Source organism: Suricata suricatta, chromosome 2, assembly GCF_006229205.1.
Source record: "Suricata suricatta isolate VVHF042 chromosome 2, meerkat_22Aug2017_6uvM2_HiC, whole genome shotgun sequence".
Lineage (NCBI taxonomy): Eukaryota > Metazoa > Chordata > Mammalia > Carnivora > Herpestidae > Suricata > Suricata suricatta.
The window spans coordinates 128,510,617-128,531,804 of NC_043701.1; the positions used below are offsets into that span (position 1 = coordinate 128,510,617).

The following is a 21,188-nucleotide window of genomic DNA, read 5'->3' on the forward strand; positions in this document are numbered from 1 at the left end:
CTGATATCGGTTTGTTCTAGAAGGGCAGTTGTACCAAAAATGTAGGAGCTTAGAGTAAAGTGCAGCAAAAGGTCAGTGTCCAGGTTAGCTGCCCTCAGCAGGCATCTCTGCCCCTATGTTAAGGAACAGGGCTGCATAATGGCACCTACTGGTTCTTTTGTACCTTAATGGGCAATGTCACCTCTCTCAAATGCACCCCAAGGGGGAAATATCTCTTTGAGTGAATCTCAGGGGATCCTCAGATCACACTATGTGCTCCTGTGCCTCTGCTCTCCTTCTCCACAGTAGCACCCCTGCACCCATTGGGCTCCACACCACCCATGGCATGGACTTCTAGAGTCAGTCTTTGAGTTTCACTAGTTGTAAAAATTCACAATAATCAGCCCCCCTCCTTTTTTCAGTCAGTGGTTTTGGGGAAGTGTTTTTCTTGTACAGTCCCCCATGTGCTGCTGCTTTCTCTCTTTCCTCTTCCTGTGATCATAGCTCTGTTTCCTCTGAAGCACCTATGAATCATTTCTCCCCCAGGTCACATCTCCACATCTCTTACCTTCCACAGAGTAGCCTTTTCTCTCCTAGTTTAGTCCTAGATAGTTTAGTCCTAGATAGATATCTTGAATGTTCAGAATGATCTGATATATATCTAGCTCTGTTTGATGGATGAGACCAGCTTAGGGTCTTCCTACTAGTAGTAGGAGACCATCTTCCCTTTAAGGTCCTAGTCAGTTATTTCAACAGTTTCAATTCTCTCACCCTTGAATCCTGCTGTAAATTCCTTTCCATGATAGGAATTTAGGCAAATCCAAATATCTAGTTTTCTCAGAACATGTGAAGAGAGAATCTCTTTGCTGTGTTCCTACTGAATATTTTAGCTTTCAAACTGGGTAATGAACCATAAAAGAATGGTCGAATGAACGAATGAATGATCTTATTAGTTGACCACCTCTTATAATCCAGATCTGTTTCTGTCTTTACCCAAGCTCTGATCTTACACGTGCCTTTTTATACTTTCTCATATTTCACATTCGACCTCTCAAATAGAGGTCATTAGGCATTTATTTCTTCAAATTCCCTTTGTTTATTCAAACATTTTCTTCCTCTTTCTTTTTTATTTTATTTTAAAAAATTTTAATTCTAGTGTAGTTCACAGACAGTGTTATATTAGTTACAGGTGTACAACACAGTGATTTGACTGTTCTCTGTATTATTTAGTGCTCATTTCCTTCCTCTTTTGGAGAGATGTTTCCTCCTCCAAAAGATTCCTATATTCCTCTATGTAAAAATGATAGATTTTTTTGGCTTCTGCTAGTATGGTATTGTTATATTTACATTTTTTAACCACAAAGATTACTACATTTACCTATTATAAATATCTATTATGATTATAACTTGTTTACATTCTCTTATATTCACTCCCCATTTTCTTTTCTCATTTTATTCTTATTTTTTATCTTCTAACATTTCTACATTAATTTCATCTACTGATATATTAATTTTGTTTTAGAGTTTCCTCAGAAATTTAAAAAGACATTGTATGCATTTTTTATGAAAGTACAATGTTAGTTTTACTAATGTTAATGTTTTAAATTCTCCCTGAATATAAAAGTAGACCATTTAACACTGATCTCCAATAATTAAATGTTACAGTGTGGTCATTTCAAATAGTGTTTTCTATTATTATTGTTGTTTTCCTTCCAGGGCTTATTTAAATACACCAGTTGGCTTTCTGATTTCTTTGTTCATCATTGTTTCTTGCATTTTAATTGTTTACTTTTAAGGTAGCACTTCTGATTATGTAATTTGAAATCCATTAGTTTCATAAGTCATATACCTGGGGGTCTCTGTTTCTTAAAGATGAACTTTATTGACTCAGATTCCAAGAAAAAATTCTTTACTGTTGCTCCTTCAATCTGGTCCATGGAAATATTTCTAGTTTCCTTTTTAGAGGAACAGCTCTTGGCTTTTGCAAGGATATTTGACTTCTAGCTTCCCTGATTATATGTTCCCTCCTAATGCCACATGAGCATTAAAAATTAAAATCTTTAGTGTTCAACACTTAAGATCTATATAAGGCTTAACAGAGAAACAAAAATAGTAGGTTTCCCTATCATATTGGTTTAAAAAAAGAAAAGAAAAGAAAAGAAAAGAAATATGCATTGGTAATGATGTGGATTAAATAAACCCCAATGCACTGTTGGTGTGAATGCAAGCTGGTGGAGCCACTCTGGAAAACAGTATAGAGATTCTTCAAAAAATTAAAACTAGAACTAACCTACAACCCAACAATTGCTCTACTATGTATTTACCCAAAGAAAGTGAAAACACTAACTAAAAAAGATGTGTCTCTCTATATTCATCAAAGTATTATTTACAATAGCCAAGATATGAAAGCGACTCCTCCCTCACCAATGGATGGATAAAGAAAATGTGGCATATATATATGTGTGTGTGTGCGTGTGTGTGCATGTGTATATGTGGTGTGTGTGTGTGTGTGTGTGTGTATAATGAAATATTACTCCTCCATAAAAAAGAATAAAATCTTGCCATTTGCAACAACATGGATGGATTGGGAGAGTACAAAGCTAAGTGAAATATGTCAGTCAGAGAAAGACAAAGACCATATCATTCCACTTATATGTGGAATTTAAGAAAAAAAAACAAAGTAGAAAAGAGACAAACAAAAACACAACTCTAAAATGTAGAGAATAAATTATAAAGAATTACCAGAGGTGAGATGGGTGGGAGGATGGATAATAGGTGCAAATGATTAAGAGTACACTAATTATGATGAGCATTGAGTAATGTATAGAATTGTTGAATCACTATATAGTACACCTGAAACTAATGTAACAGTGTATATTGATTATACTTGAACTAATAAAATAAGTTTAAAATAAATAAAAATTAAAGACTTTATTTCAAGAGTTTAAACTTATGTTACTCCACTGGTTTGTTTGTGTTTCTGCTTGTTTATTCTTAGTTCCATCTGAATTCAAGCTGTAATTTTTTTAAATTTATTAATAAATATAAATTACTTTTTAAAGTTCTTAACTTATTCAATCAGTTTATATTAAATACTGTTATTTATACATATATGTACACATACTATAGTGTATACAACTACTTTGCACATACATTGTTTACGTTGTTATAAGTTCTCAGTATAAAGCAATAAAGTCAAATTTCATACTTTTATACATTTTATACTCTGCTAAGGATATAGAGGCAGGGAATATATAAATAAATAAGCTAGAAATTCCCGGAGGTGATAACTGCTAAAAAGAAAGTAACAGGATCTTATGATACAGAGAGACAAGTTGGCATGTGGAGGAGATGTCTTTATCTTGGATAGCCAAGAAAGGATTCTATGATGGAACGTTCCAGCTAAGACTAGAAGGAACAACCATTTAAATTCATACAGGTTTCCTCATATTGGTTTTTCCTCCTTCTTTCTTGTTTCTTGCTTGTTTGTTTTCTTGCATTCTTTCCTTATTTCTCAGTACTTTTGCTCTACTTAGTTATCTCATCTTTTGGTTATAGCTTTTCATTCCCTTTTTACAAAATTATTCTATCTCTCTCCATTTCTTTTTTCCCTCTAGAAATTTCAAAATCTTGTTTTGGCTGTTTGCCTCCTTTAAGTTACTATGTTGAGTATCTTTAATTTCTCATCAGCTAATTTCTCATCCACCTCTTTTAATAAGACTGGTTTTCTCTTTCACCATTCAGTGAAGTTACTCAAACAAAAATACCCACAAATTGAGACTTGTCAAAACTATGCTGTCTTTTCAGTCATCATTTTATTTCTAAAAATTTTTATTTAAATTCGTTAGTGAACATTCAATGCAATATTGGTTCCACAAGTAAAAGTCAGTGATTCATCACTAATATACAACAGTCAGTGCTCATCACAAGAAAAGTCTTTTTTAATATCCGTCACCCATTTAGCCCATCCCCACCCACCCGCCTCCATCAACCTTCAGTTTTTTTTGTCCTCTATATTTAAAAGTCTCTCAAGATTTGTTTTCCTGTCTCCTCCTCCTTTTGTTCATCTGCTTTGTTTCTTAAATTCCACATATGAGTGAAATCATGTGGTATTTATCCTTCCCTGACTGACTTATTTTGCTTAGAATAATATACTGTCTCCATCCATGTCATTCCAAATGGCAAGATTTCATTCTTTTTGAAGGCTGGGTAATATTCCATTGCATATATACCACATCTTCTTTATCGCTTCATTGACTGATGGACATTTGGGTTCTCTCCACAGTTTGCCTATGGTTTATAATGCTCTTATAAACTTTGGGGTACATGTACTCCTTTGAATCTACATTTTTGTATTCTTTAAGTAAATATCTAAGGGTACAATTGCTGAATCATTTTTAACATTTTGAGAAACCCTCTATAATGTTTTTCAGAATGGCTGCACCAGTTTGCATTCCCACCAACAGTGCAAGAGGGTTCCCCTTTCTTCACATCCTCAACTTGTTTCTTGTGTTGTTATTTTACCCATTCTGATAGATGTGAGGTGGTACCTTGTCATGGTTATGATTTATATTTCTCCGATCATGAGTTATGTTGAGCATCTTTTCATGAGTCTGTTAGCCATCTGGATATCTTCTTTGGAAAAGTATCTATTCATGTTTTCTGCTCATATTTTCACTAGATTATTTGGGGTTTTTTGTTTTTTTTTTTTTTTTGCTTGTTGAGTTTGATAAGTTATTTACAGATTTTGGATACTAACCCTTTATCCAATACGTCATTTGCAAATATCTTCTCTGATTCCATACGCTGCCTTTTAGTTTTGTTGATTGTTTCCTTTGTTGTGCAAATTTTTCTTGCTGATGTCCAAATAGTTCATTTTTACTTCTGTTTCCCTTGCCTCTGACAATGTGTCTAGATGGATGTATATATTTTCATAAATACATATACAGATATGTATATGTGAATATGTGTATGTATATGAAAGACAGAAACAAAGTGAAATCAACTAAATAATAACAATTTATTAAAAGCAATCCTTACCTCTACAAAGGGAAAGCAAGTACTTTTAACCTTGTATGATTTCATTCTTGTGATTATCTCCATATCTCTAAACAATGTAATTTCTTCTCTAAAATATAATTTATTGACTTTTCCTACAAATGAGAATTTAGATCACTTATAAGACTATCCATCTTCTTTTATCCCACTTTTTTCTTTAGTTTGATGAATTTATATATCTTGATTTTTTATATTTACAATTTTTGATAATATCATTTTATTCATAACCAGTTTTTATTATATGTGTTAGTTATATCTCAGCCTCCAACTATGTATGAAGAGGAGATACCCACATTCACTCATCTGTCTCTTAAATCTATGTTCCACATCTTATTCATAACCCAACTTCTCTCCACCACCTATTCTTTTACATTGTTAAGATAGCTAATATTTATATTCTTCTCAATAATTAAACCCCCAATTATGTTATATGTTGATTCTGAAAATAAGGATTATAAAAAACAGTTTAATTATTATGGCACTGATATAACTAACCTGGGTAGGAAACATACATGAAGAAAACATTTCCTGTAAAAAGTCGAATTACAGTTTAGACAAGGTTTAAAGTGTCCATAGATGTATATGGAAAACAGCACATGAAGGAAAGGAATCTAAGTGAAGAGCAATGTTTAATCTTAGTTGATAAAGAGGGCAATAAGAAGTGGTATAATTATACACACACACACACACACACACACACACACACACACACACATATATATATATGTCTCTCTTTACTATACATGTATGTGTGTGTGTATGGAAATTCACATAGTTATCTTTTGTGTGTGCGTGCATGAGAATGCTTATGATCTTCTCTCACCCAATTTCAAGTATACAATACAGTATTATTAACAATAGTCACCAGACTGTATATTAGATACTCAGAGTTTATTCATCTTGCAACTGAAAGGGGTGCTCTTTGACTAACATCTCCCCACCATTCATTTCTGTTTGTATGAGTTTGATTTTTTCTAAGATTCCACATGTAAGTGATGCCATCCAGTATTAGTCTTTCTTATGTCTGAAAAATATTCTATCATATATAGATCTATCTATCTACCTACCTATCTACTCATCAATCAATATCACATTTTGTTTATTAATTCATCTTTTGAGGGACATGAACATTGTTTCCATATCTTGGTTATTGTGAATAATACTGCAATGGACATGGAAATGCAAAAATCTCCTCAAGATAATTATTTCATTTCGTTTACCTATGTGTCCAAAATAAATAAATAAAAGTCATCCTTTATGAAACTGCATATGTAATGTGCAGATATAGGTATATATAATATCAAAGTTTACAAAAGTTTTTAATTTATATATTTTACCAAATTACTATAAGGTTTATACCAACATATACTTTCATCACCGTATCCTTCTTGTAATAAACCTATTTTAAAAGTTTTGTTCAAGGGCGCCTGGGTGGTTCAGTCAGTTAAGCGTCTGGCTCTGGCTCAGGTGATGATCTCACAGTCATGGGTTCAAGCCTCACGTCGGGCTTTGTGTTGACAGCTAGCTCATAACCTGGAGCCTGAGTCAGATTCTGTAGCTCCGTTTCTCTCTGTCCTTCCCTCCCCTACTCACGCTGTCTCTCTCTATCACTCAAAAAAAATAGTTTTAAATTAAAAAAAAAAACTTTTGTTCAATTTTACAAATTTAAAGGTTATCTTATTTTAAGTTATTTTAGGTTAAATATTATTCACAGATTTATGGGTCATATCTTTTATGTGGAGAAATTGAATTACCTGCTCATATCTTTTGTTCATTCTTCTAGGATTTGGATTTTTATTCTTTATAATGTTTTAAGAATTCTTTACATATAAACAACATCATGTTTTTTTTTAATTATGGATGTTTACTCAATTATTCATTTCTATTTCAATGTTATTTAGGACATTCTATTGATTTACAGAATTTTTAATGTAGTTCAGTTAAATAATCCTTTTTCTACAAGTTCTTCCTTTTTATCCAATGCTTAAAAAACCTTTCTCAATCTTAATATAAATAATTTGTGTACATTTTCCCACTTATTATGACTTTTAACATACAATTATTACTCCATCCAAAATTTATTTTTGTGCATAATCTATGGTGATATAAATGAGTATACTAGTTGTGCTTCAGTGTGTTCTCTCTGTGGCTTTTATAATTACACCAACACTAAATTAGCTTAATTGTAGTTTTGTATATTCTGGTAACTGGTAGGGCAAGAACTATATTATTTTACTGCTCTTTGGCTATTTCTATAAAATAATATTTTCAAGTTATAATAAACAGTTTATTTTTTCTGGAATTTACACACAATGTATAATTCTTTCATGCATATCATTAAATCACTGTGATTTAAAATAAATTTGTTTGATGTCTCAAAAGCAAAAGAAACCACGAATCTTGATGACACATAAATCACTACAACTGAAGTTAGGAAGCTATGGAAAGCAAACATTCAGAGAGCTCCAACCGAGATCATAATTTGATTTACCAATTTCTTTGTAAAATAATATGCTAATATGATGCATAGAGAAGATTCCTAGGGTGAGAAGGTATAACGAAATTTCTAAAATCAGTTTTTAGCAGTTCATGAGGAACTGTGCCGTACTTATTAACCAAATCCTCTAGACCTACACAGCTACAACTTTCCAATTCTTCATCGTTTGTGTTCCTTCCACCACTTAGAGAACTTAGGTTTAACTACTTTGACAAAAGTTTCTACCCTTTGCAAATGTCGTGCATCATTCCCCACACATTTACCTTGTGAAGTCTGTCATCTCCATCGTAATCATACACATCTTCTTGGCTAGAACAATGATGTCATTGCTTGTATCATCCCATATTTCAATCTCAGCATCCAGTTTACTCTTTACTTTCTTGAAATCGGCAACTTGTTCAGCAATCTTTTCCTGTTCTGCCTCAGGCAACTGAGTCATCTTAGCCTAAAACAGATGATAATTAGATTTATAAGTATTCCACTATATCAAAGAGCATTTTAGGCAGAAAGAGTCATTATAGGATATTCTTAAACTTGTTCGTTCAAAAACAGATCTCATTTTTAAGTGATATAATCAAAATTTTCCAGGCTTAATTTTTCATATAAAAATGTCTTAAATTATGAATGTTTGCTCTATAATGTTAAATTTGAGAATAACAATGTATAATTTAGTGTCTGACATACTTAAATCTACTCCTTAATATAAATGTAAAATTTCTCAAATTTATTTTTAAAAAATTTTTAATGTTTATTTACTTTTTAGAGGCAGAGCATAAGCAAGGCAATGGCAGAGAGAGAGGGAGACACAGAATCTGAAGCAAGTTCCAGGCCCTGAGCTGCCCAATGCAGGGCTCCCACTAGTGAACCCTGAGATCATGACCTGAGCCAAAGTCAGATGAACTGACTGAACCATCCAGATGCCCCGAGATTTCTCAAATTTCTGATGCAGTACAATTTTAAAGTAATTTTCACTTAACATAATGTATCTAATATATTAGAAAAGCATATATTTTATTTATTTATGTAAAGTTTATTTATTTATTTTGAGAGAGAGAGACAAAGAACATAAGCTGGGGAAGAGCAGAGAGAGAGGAAAAGAGATCCCAAGTAGCTCCAGGCTGTCAGTACCGAGCCTAACACAAGGCTCAATTTCATGAATGTTGAGATCATGACTTGAACCAAGATCAAAAGTCAGATGCTCAAACTGACTGAGCCCCCCGGGTGCCTCAAATATATGCTTTATTTTATTGTACCAATAGTAGTATACTTCAAAAAGTAAAAGTATAACCAAATTATCTTGAAATGTCTATTGACATTATAATGTCTATTTATCCTTGTATGTATATACATTCAGATAGATCCTTATACAAACATTTAATATATACTGGGAAACAATAATAGTATACATTTATAAATCATATATTAGATAAGCACACATTTAAAATTATAAGGAAGTATATGTGCATTTTATCATTATATACACATTCAAATGTACACATATATATAAACTGTCTTGAGAGAAGAGTAAAAATGTTATGGGCAAGGTTTATTAAGGCAACCTTCACCAATTAGCATCCTGAGTTTTGAGGCGCTCTTGTCCCATGAGCAGTAGACTTGATGCATTGGCATAGTACTAGTCTTTGGATATGTCAAATTTTGCACAGTATACCACCTGTATTTTGACTTGCAATTTGAAATGTGGGATGAGTAGAATAGTATCTCTACTCCTAAACCACCATATTCCCAGCATGAGCAGCTGAGACCTATACCCATCAGTCAAATAAAAAAGAATCTTGAAGTAAAAGTGATTCGATAGTATCAAGGCCATAAAATTTCACATGACAGTCTGGGCAATCATACTCTCAAAAAAGTCCACATATATTCTAATAAAACATGAGTTCTATGAGTTTCAGAGTGGGTAGTTAAAAAAAGGATAAATCATTTACGTACTTATTGGATTATTCTCACAGAATATGTGATATTTACAATACTTAATTTTTCCAGATGCTGGACTTTAAGTCACCTCTACATGGGAAAATAAGAAGATATCACCTCAAAAAGCTTTGAAATGTTCTGAAAACTAGACTCAAAATAGTTGAAATACACTTTATTGAATCAATAGTATATAAGAGCAAAAGTGCTTAAATATGTGAATGAAGGAGTTCCAAGAATATTTAATGGAAAATCCAACCAAAATAATATTCAAAGAATCAATATCAAGTATCTATTATTTATTATCTATTTGGTATCAGACTAACCCAGGATCTAAAATAACTTCGTGTCTGTGAAATCTCACATTAATTGTCCATTCTTCAGTTTTAACCTAGTCATGAAAGTAATCAATGAGGCTTTCCAATGTGAAGCTTCCCCTAAATTCCTTAGCATAATGCTTGACACAAAGTAAATGCTTAGTAATGGTGGCTATCTCCTATTCAGTAAGAAATTTGTCAAAATACACTCACATATCTGGCCCTTAAAATGTGAATTCTTGCACTATTTTATTTGAAGAATTAAATTAAGCTCATAGGAATACCCTTTTAAAATTTTTTTAATGTTTATTTTTGAGAGAGAGAGAATGAGCAGGGAGGGGCAGAGAGAGTGGGGGACACATGATCTGAAGAGGGCTCTGTGCTGACAGAGAGCCAATGCAGGGCTCAGACTCATGAACCAGGAGGTCACGACCTGAGATAAAAGAAGTCAAATGCTAAACCACCTGAACCATTCAAGCACCCCTAGGAATAGGCTTTTAACTGATGAGCTATATAGGTGTCTTTTCCTTAGAATGTGAATACAGTTTGTAGTTTCTTTTCTTAGAAAATGTGGCCTATTAAAATAAAAACAACTCTTACTACACCTGGCATATAGCAAGGCACTGAAATGAAGTCAGAGCTCATTTATGTCTGAAATCAATAGTAAGAAAACCCATTAAATAAATTATAAGCTACTAACCCATTGAACTAGCTCAAAAGTTGAAATGAATTTTATCCATTTTGACTACTGGTCATTACCATTCTTTCTATTTTCAAAAAAGAAGTGTTTAAACTTTCAAGTAATAATAGATGTAGGTAGATTCAAATGGGGCCTCTTCTGATGGTCTTTGTTTCAGAGATAATAAGTCCATGAATCTCGATCTAATAAATAATTTTGAAGTACACACTGGCATATCATGAAAAATTATTCACTATCCTCACAAAAATGTTCAAAGTATTCAAGAGGGGATCTGATTAAGTGTATTCTAAGTTCTGTTCCTTGGAATGCCACTGATTTCCAATATGACCTTAAGGAAGTCACTTTAGCCTCCTAAGTTTCTCTAGACACAAAATGACAGTAATTGCAACTGCTACCCACCTGCCATGCAGGGACCAGGGTTGATTATTGGATAACACTGAGTCTGACCCTGTCATGGGCTGGAATCTCATCGGTTGCACTAGATTTCCTTAATAACACCTCAACTTACATGGTGAATTATAATCACCAGATGTTGACTTCCGACAAGATAAGGGACAAACGTTGGGCAATAGTTTATAACATTGAAAGTTCCAGGGAATTCTGACTCTCCCACAGGAGGAACAACAGCATCAGAAAAGCTAAATTACTGACTGACGCCTCTACTGAAGATTTTTAGTGCTTCTGTGGATGACTTATCACATGTTATTAATCAATTTGAATCACTATGAAAATTTCAAAATAGGACTTAAAAGAATACTTGATATTTCAGAATTCTCAGCAAAAATTCCTTATTGGATAATTGTGTGCAGAATAAGCAAAGAAAGAAATCTTGAGACAAATCAGGCAAATGGATTCTGATGTTATTGCTGGCTGGCGGTACGTCTCCACTCCTGCCCAGATATATAGAGTAGAACTGTGATAAAAATAGCTGTCAAACATTTTTTTAGCCACTTCCATTTGAATGAGATTTTATTGTGTGTCAATTTATTTTTGAAATCTCTTGCTAAAAACAAAAATAGCTAACATTTGTATATACCAGACACTCCCTAGGCATCTTACATATATTAAATTTCATTCTCCATGTCAGCCCTATGAGGTAAATATATGATTACCCTAACTTTAATGGATTATGAAACTGAGTGTCCAAAAGGTTAAATTATTAACTCAAGATCCTAGTATTAGTAAGTGGTAAAACAAGTATGCAAACCTAGAAACTCTGGCCTAGAGTTTTTGTCTATTACTATGCCAACAAACAAGAGCAATATTGCCCACCATATATCAAAATATTCACACTCAATAGTATTTCTCTGCCACCTTCTACTTTTTAATGTAATTATTTTCCAAAGTATAGTCACATATTTTCTAGAATCTGTTTCCTCATCTGTAAACTAGAGACCATGAGCCTTAGAGATCAAATGTGAATAAATGTGTATTAAGCACTTCTCATTTTCTTTAGTTTTTTTTAAATGCCAGCTGTTAACTAACAGTGATAGACTCAGTTCACTGTACACAGCGATCTTCAGAATTCTATTTCTACTGTTATCTTCCTTCTTCAGTAAAAATCATATTCTTCCATTATCATACTAGGCATATTCAAGTATATAAATGATATATGATATAATTTATAATATTAGCTCTATCTAAATCAGAGGGTGGTAAAATTTTTCTATAAAGGGAAAAATAGCAAATATTTTATGCTTTACAAGCCACACTATACCACTCTACCATAATACTCAGTTCTGCCACTCTTCTAATGCAAGAGTAACCAAAGACTATGCAAACAAATGAGTGGGTGTATTCCCAAAAAAATTTTGTATGGACATCAAAACTTCAAATTCATGTAATTTTATGTGCCTTAAATATCATTATGATTACATCTCCTCTGATTTTTTCATCCTCTTAAAAATGTAAAAATCTTTCCTAGCTCATGGGCTGTACAAAAAAGTTGGCAGGCCAGATTCGATTGCTGGCTGTAGTTTGCCAACATTTGGCAAATCCTGTATCCTCTAAATTTTTGTATTTCTCAGAAGTACTGCTTGCCACCAAGTCCTGAATTTCTTTTATTTATTCATTTTAATTTATTTTTAATTTTTTATTGTTTATTTAATTTTGAAAAAGAGAGACAGAGACAGAGCATGAGTAGGCTACAGGAGAGAGAGAGGGAGATACAGTATCCAAAGCAGGCTCCAGTCTCTGAAGTGTCAACCCAGAGCCCAAGGCGGGGCCTAAACCCGTAAACCGTGAGGTCACGACCAGAGCCCAAGTCAGATGAGTAACTGAATGAGCCACCCAGATGCCCTTTGAATCTCTTTTAAAAACTTTTTCTCTTGGGGCACCTGGGAAGTCAGAAGTCAGTTAAGCACCAACCTAGGCTCAGGTCATGATCTCATGGTTGGTAAGTTTGAGTTCCTGCTTCTGGCTCACTGCTTTCAGCACAGAATCGCTTTGGATTCTTTGTCCCCTCCTCTCTCATTCCCTCCTCTCTCTTCCCCTCCCCTGATCACTCTTTCTCTTAACAATGAATAAACATTAAGAAAAGAAAAAAAACAACTTCTTTCTGTTCTTTATGTATCGCCTTTTGTTAGGCAGAAAGCTGATCCGTTTTATCTCTAATACTTTAATCACATCCATCTCTTTGTATCCGGGGTCAATTTTCTCCTTCATTTTCAATCCTTTTGTCTTGTTATCACTTTATATAATCTTTCTGATTTTAATACCATTGTGCAATTTTTCAGCTAAAGACAAGAGCTTCCACATCTTACTTAATAAAAAATATTAATTCCTCAAATACAACCCTTGAATTTATTTAAAAAATTTTTAACTTATTTTAAATTTATTTTTGAGACACAGAGACAGTGCACGTAGGGGAGGGTCAGAGAAAGGGAGCCAAAGACAGGCTCCAGGCTCTGAGCTGTCAACACAGAGCCCATGGAGCTCGAACCCATAAACCGTGAGATCGTGACCTGAGCCAAAGTCGGACGCTTAACTGACTGAGCTACCCAAGAGCCCCTAATTTAAAGTGGAAAATTCATATAGAAAAATGCCCATATCATAATTGTACAACTGAGTCTATTTTCACAAACTGAGTAAATGTTTGTACTGAACACCCAAATCAAGAAACCAAGGGTTAGTATCAAAAACTTACCAAACTCAACACCTAAAAAACAAACCACATACTGAAGAAATGAACAGAGACACAAATAGACAGTTTTCCTAAGAAAGCATCCAAATGGCAACAGACACATGAAAAAATGTTCAACATCACTGATCATCAGGGAAATACAAATCAAAATCACAATGAGATAACACCTCACACCAGTCAGAGTGGGTAAAAATTACAACTCAGGAAACAACAGATGTTGGTGAGGATGTGGAGAAAGAGGAACTCTCCTGCACTGCTGGTAAATGCAAACTGGTACAGCCACTCTGGAAAACACTGTGTAGTTTCTTCAAAAAATTAAAAATAGTGTTACGCTATGACCCAGCAATTGCACTACTAGGAATTTATCCAAAGGATACAGGAGTGCTGATGTGAAGGGGCCCAGGTACCCCAATGTTTGGTCATCAACAATAGCCAAATTATGGAGCCCAAATATCCATCAACTGATGAATGGATTAAGAAAATGTGGTACACACACACACACACACACACACACACACACACACTGGAATATTACTCAGTGATGAAAAAGAATGAAATTTTACCATTTGCAACAATGTGGATAGAACTGGAGGATATTATGCTAAGAGAAATAAGTCAGTCAGAGAAAAGCAGACATCACATGATTTGACTCATATGTGGAATTTGAGAAACTTAACAGATGATCATAGGGGAAGGGAAAGAAAAATAAGATAAAAACAGAGACAGAAGCTAAAGACTCTTGAATACAGAGAACAAACTGAGGGTTTATGGGGGGCTGGGGGATGGGGTAGGGGGAAATCAGTGATGGGTATTAAGGAGGGCACTTGTTGGGATAAGCACCAAGAGTTGTATGTAAGTGATGAATCACTGGATTCTATTCCTGATACCAAGACTACACTATATGTTAACTAACTTGAGAATAAAAGAAAGGAAAGAAAGAAAGAAAGAGAGAGAGAGAGAGAGAGAGAGAGAGAGAGAGAGAGAGAGAGAAAGAAAGAAAGAAAGAAAGAAAGAAAGAAAGAAAGAAAGAAAGAAAGAAAGGAAGGAAGGAGGGAAGGAAGGAAGGAAGGAAGGAAAGAACCAAAGGTTGTCAGCATTCCTGAAGCCTCCTTGGAATCAACTCCAGTCACCGTCTCTGAAGAACCATCACTTTCTTGATTTCAAAACTACTGATTTTCCTGTTTTTGAACCTTATAAAAATGGAATGATGGTATATATACTCTTGTATCTGACTTTTATGTTCAGCATTTATATATTTGAAACAAATCTATAGTGTTTCATGGAGTTATACTTTGCTTATTCTCATTGCTCTACACACATAGAATTCCACTGTGCAAATATACGCCATCTATGTGTTTCTATTAATGATCTTTTGGGAAGCATTGCATTTTTGGCTGTTATTAATAGTGAATATTCTTGTATTTTTCTTTTGATTCACATAAGGGTGCATTTTTCTAGGAATAAAATGACTGAATCAGGGACCATCATGACCTCTGTCCCTAACCACTTTTCAAAGTCATTTTATCTTACTTCCTCTCATACACAATACATTCAAGATAAACTACACTATTTACTGTTGTAGGTAAACACCTTGAATATTGCCCATTAATTATTTTGCTCATCTTTCCTCTCCCCATTTCTTAACTATATTTTCAAGCCAAATTTATATAGTCCAGATTCCTTTCTTCTCCAATTGTATATAATTATTATTTATTTATTTTTTTAATTTGGGAGAGAGAGAGTATGAACACAAGCAGGGGAGAGTGGCAGAGGGAGAGACAGAGAATCTCAAGCAGGTTCCATGACTAGCACAGAGCCTGATGCAGGACTTGATTCCATGATCAGGATCCCATGACCTGAGCCAAAATCAAGAAATTGAACACTTGGTGCACCTGGGTGGCTCAGTCCAACTTCAGTTCAGGTCAGATCTCAGAGTTCATGGGTTTGAGTCCCACATTGGGCTCTTTGCTGGAGCCTGCTTTGGAATTTGCATCTCCCTCTCTCTCTGCCCCTCCCCTACTCACACTCTGTCTCTCTCTCAAAAGTAAATAAGCATTAAAAAATTATTAAAGAATTGAATCATCAACCAACTGAGTTACTGAAGCACCCTGTAATTATTAGTTTTTAAAGTTCAGAACATATTAGCATTTATTTCCTCAAAATATTCATATCATTCTCTCTCTATCATAGCCTAATTATTCATGAATATATATATCTTATCCTATTTGAGGAAAAGACTTTGAAAGCAGAAGCATCTTTCAGAATATCATAGTGGTCTCTCTCTCTCATACATACATACATACATACATACATACATACATACATATATGTTGATTTGTGTTTTATTGTTCTCCTCCTCCCAGAATATAAGTTTCCTGAAAGTAGGACATATATATGGTAAATGTTTATACTTGCTTATAGAAATAGGCAAGAGATAAAGAATAAACTTGTGAGAACAGAATTTTCTAGCACTGATCTTGCATTTTATTTGTGATCTACATTTACATACTTTTCAAGCTTCTATCTCTATAAGGAAGAATTTAATCTCTCCCATACACTTCTCCTGTCCACTTTCAAACTTGGATCCTTAGTATTCTAAGACTGTATTAATAACACAATAGATCTTACCTTCTTTTCATCTGCTTTTTATTTCATTATGCTCATTACTAATACCTAAAATATTAATATGCATACATTATTTATTATAAATACTTTCATGGTTTTCTTTATCTCTTAAAAAGACAAAAAGAAAAAAAACATGGTATAATAAGAAAAATTCAAAAAAATGTTGTCACACAAACTTCTATTCAAGCTCCAGGTCTGCCAACTACTAGCTTTATAGCAAGCAAGTTAAGCATCCTCAAACCCAATTTTATCACGTTTTAAAATTATGATAAACTTATTAGGGGTTTTCTTTTCTATTTAAAAAATTTTTAAGTGCATTGCTTATTTTTGAAAGAGAGAGACACAGAGCATGAGCAGGGGAATGGTAGAGACAGAGGGAGACAGAATCCAAAAACAGGCTTCAGGCTCTGAACTATCAGCACAGAACCCGATGGGCAGTGGGGAGGCTTGAACTTGTGAACTGCGAGATATGCCCTGAGCATCCGAAATGGGATGCTTAACTGACTGAACCACCCAGGTGCCCTGGGGTTTTCTGACAATTCAAATTATATCTGTAAGTAACAATGCCTGGAATATATTAGGGACTTAGTAAGGGGTATGATGATTGATATATATAAATGCCTTCTCCTGGCATCAAAAATGTCCACAATATAGTGGTGAAGGTCAGTTAGAAATATTCATCTAGCTACCTTACAAGAGCTTCGACAGGAACCAAGTAAATTACATTGAGTAAATGCATGCCATATGCAACAAACCTTATAGAAATATAAGGCCATTATAATTCTCTTATTTTCAGAAGTTCCAAAATCCAAATTGCTTATTTTGCAGGTAAGCAAACTGAATCCCAGATAAGAGAAATGACTTGGAAAATATTAGCCAGTTGGTTAGTAGCAGATTTGATTTTAAAATCCATGTGTTGCCATTAGCAGTTCTCTCTTCCCACAAAATTGTTCTGCTTTACTTAGCTATAACTTTTTTGTGGAAATTTAATTCTTTTTTTAATGTTTTATTTATTTTTGATACAGAGAGAGACAGAGCATGAGAAGGGGAGGGGAAGAGAGAGAAGAAGACACAGAACTAGAAGCAGGCTCCAGGCTCTGAGCTAGCTGTCAGCACAGAGCCCAATGCGGGGCTCAAACCCAGGAACGTGAGATTTGACCTGAGCTGAAGTTGGAGGCTTAACTGACTGAGTCACCCAAGTGCCCCAGAAATTTATTTCTTAAGTAAATCATATAACTCTATTACTTTCCTATTTATATACCTGAATGGAACACAGAGATGGTATTTTATTAATATGTAAGCCACAATTATGATTTTATATTTTATAAATACTAGGAATCCCTAATCAATATTTCTCATGTGGATGGGTGGCTAGAACTCAACAATTAAAATCAAGTGTTTTTCAGATTTTTAATATATATGCACAACTTTTGCATGATGGATAAATATTTTTATTTTTCTTGCTCTTATTTCCAGAGTTTATCAAATTTAGTAGTAGCATTTATGCACAGGTTTATTTTTAATAAGCTCAGAGGCATTTGGGAAATGGGTGTGTTTTAAGATATAAGAAATATAAATAGTATGACATTTTGCTGGAGGTTAGAAAGTCTAAACTGCTGCTGGCAGAAATTCAACTTAATTAAAATTTGGAGAACAAATTCATGAAAAAGTATTATGCATTGATATTTTAAGCATACTAAATTGTGATTTCAAACATATTCCTCAGAATTTATTAAGAAAAGTTTTCCATAATATTTTAAAGTGATATTTAGGGATTAGAATTGAACTTTGCTTTAAAGTATGATATACATTTTTATGCATAGTCATTTAAATCAAATTTACAAATATATTAGCTTTAAAAGTCTCTCAGTTTCCTCATCTGTCCAAAAATAACAATCTTGAAACCTCATGAGTTACACTCACAGATCCCTTAGGTGTAAAACCATCTTATTTGATAAAACTTCAAGAGCTGGCTCAAAGGAGCTTACTTATCAGGCTTACTTACTTATGTTCTAAAGGTAACAATAATAATGACAATTAACATGTGCCATCACTTTGCTAACCACTTTTGAAAAATTATCCTAATTAAATAATGGTATTTAAGGTAGATATTATTATTAATATCCACCTTTAACAACCGTGGAAATCAGGCCTATAAAGAACACATGTCTGTCTCCTATAAATTAAGCCCTCCCCCAACATTTTCTTTATTTTTTCATCACCTCTCCCTATATATGGTTTCATTTGCAAGACAGTTTTTAGCACAAGGGTTCATTTTAATTTGAGAACAAAAGTAATATTTATTTGTGACCATGTTCCAGAAAAAATAAATGCTGCTTTGGGAGTCAACTGGAGAAATTTGAATATAAACTGGGTATTAGGCAAGATTAAGAAAGGATTGTTAATTTTCTTCAGATGTTGCAAATTATTTGAGTAGTTCAGGGGGGAAAAGCATATATTGCACTGACAATGTGTTAAAACTGCTAGATCTAGGTCATGGAAATACTGGCGTACACTGTCCTAGTGTGTTTAAATTTTTCTGTGTCTTTAATTTTGTCAAAATAAATAGCTAGAAAACAAATCGTATGTTCTCTGTCCTTGTTTTGTGAAGGCATTAGAGATTTTATAAGTCATACAGTCTAATCTCTTATCCCAAAATGCCATTTTTTCTACAAGATCCCTGACCTGCTTCTCCTTGGTCATACCTGAAGATCCAATGCTGGGTTCTTTTGAACTAAAGGATCAAGTAATCCATGCAAATATTACCAGTAAAAACAAAAACAACGAGAGCTTCATGACCTGCTAAAGTAATCCTCACATGTGTAAGTGTGGCCGAAGAGCCATAGAAAACAACTCCATTCAAGATCTTAATGCGTGTAGTTATAATGGAAAGTTAAATAAATATGGCTGTAGCATAAACCTTTCTCTAAAAGTTGTTAACATATGGTGCGCCTGGGTGGCTCAGTCAGTTAAGCATCTGACTTCAGCTCAGGTGATGATCTCACTGTTCCTGGGTTCGAGACCCGCGTCTGACAGAGCCTGATCCTGCTTCACATTCTGTGGCTCCCTCTTCCTCTGCCCCTCTCCTTCTCATGTTCTATCTCTGTCTCTCAGACATAAACACTAAACAATTAAGAAAAAAAAAGTGGTGATAGTGGGAAGAGTTATCAAAAACCTAACATGACTATCTCCATCATTGTGACAGATGTGACCCTAGCATGGCCATGCCTTTCTTGCAGTATATATATATATACACACACACATATATACACACACAGTGTATATATATATATATACACACACACATATATACACACACACACATATATGCATATACATAGTATAATCATATATATAGTATAATCATATAACTATATATGGTTATATATTTAACCACATATATAATATACATATTATTATATGTGTATGTATACATATACATACATATACATGCATATGTATAGTATATATAATTTTATATTCTAACCATATATGTGGTTGTATATATTATATATTGTTATATATATTTATTTATTATTTATATTTATATAAAATACATTTATAATATATAATACATATTTGTAGTATATATCTTATATAATATAAGCATATATCTTATATATTTAATGTATATACTAAAAGTGTATAAAGTTATGTATTAAATTATAAAATATAACATATATAATATAATGAATATATTAATAATATATTTGTAATATATCATAAATATAATATAAGAAATATAAATTCATAAGATTTTAATATAGGTAAATCTATACAATGTATGATTGAGAAATAATTAATAAGTATATAATTAATATATTTCACATATTAATATACTTATTTTTATACATATGAATTTATAAAATTTTAATAAATGTTATAATATACAATAGAAATATAATAATATCTATAACCATAGGTTTAACACCAAGCCTTTAAAATCTTTCCTCTGGTTTCTTTCTCACCAAAGCTTGTGAGTTATTAAAAATTGTATTCTAAAACAGACAATCTCAAATTTAAGAACACACTTTATTGAGCTTATATGAGTATTCTTATTTAAATATGTTTATTTTTAATTATGTTATATAATATATATGTATTTTATTTAAATAAAATATTTAAATATATTTGCTTTTTTAAAATTTAAATGTTTCAAGGACATAGATGATTCTAAATTCAATTCCATTGTGTTTGTTTTCGGATATCAGTCCAGGTTTATAAAATACTTTTGTCTTTTGGTGCTGCCAAGACTAACATTACAGATATCATCATGTTTTCAAAACCACATATCAATGTAAAACAGAAACAATTCAAGAAGTAAATATTGTAAAGGCTGTGAGAAACAAGCTCTAGAAGCCCATTCATTTTACTGAAAAGAGTAGCATTAGGTTGTGACTCAGAGCCTAGTAACTTTTGCTTCACACACAAGTTAAGTTTGATTACCTGAATTCCATGCCCTTGTTTACAGTAAATTGGAAGTAGACAAGAGATGTGCTAGTCTGACCCCGAGGAAGGGAGAGAAAATTTGTTCAGGAGGATATAGAAAGCTCAGATAACTGGGGGTCTTTCAGTTTATAAAGAAGCTTCCATGCTCATATTACAACACCTCTCTCTTATCACTGTATATTACAACATAGTCCAACATGTTTGGTCATAATATAAACAATGAACCATCTATAACATCATCACCCAGCATTAGCTGGGTTCTGCTGCATTTTAGAGTTATACAGCACTGTTCCTGCTCTCAAGGAGTGTAAAATCTCCCAGTGCAGAAAATTATATTTATTACTTTTTGGTAGATTAGCATGCATGGAATACAATTTGAAAACCAATTCCATTAATTATTTTTAACTATAAAAACATATATTTTGGTCCAACATAACTTGTTCTATAACTTACTAAATATGATTTTAATATATCTTTGATGGTGTAATA

At 33.2% G+C, this 21,188-nt stretch overlaps 1 protein-coding gene across 1 annotated transcript in view; it reads right to left on the minus strand.

The window, feature by feature from the left end:
* CTNNA3 (catenin alpha 3) overlaps positions 1 to 21,188 on the minus strand; it is a 1,635,386-nt gene that overhangs the window by 111,664 nt on the left and 1,502,534 nt on the right. Inside the window, exon 15 of the mRNA XM_029931758.1 lies at positions 7,798 to 7,979. Within this exon, the coding sequence (XP_029787618.1) occupies positions 7,798 to 7,979 (182 nt within the window). The remainder of the gene's footprint in view (positions 1 to 7,797; positions 7,980 to 21,188) is intronic.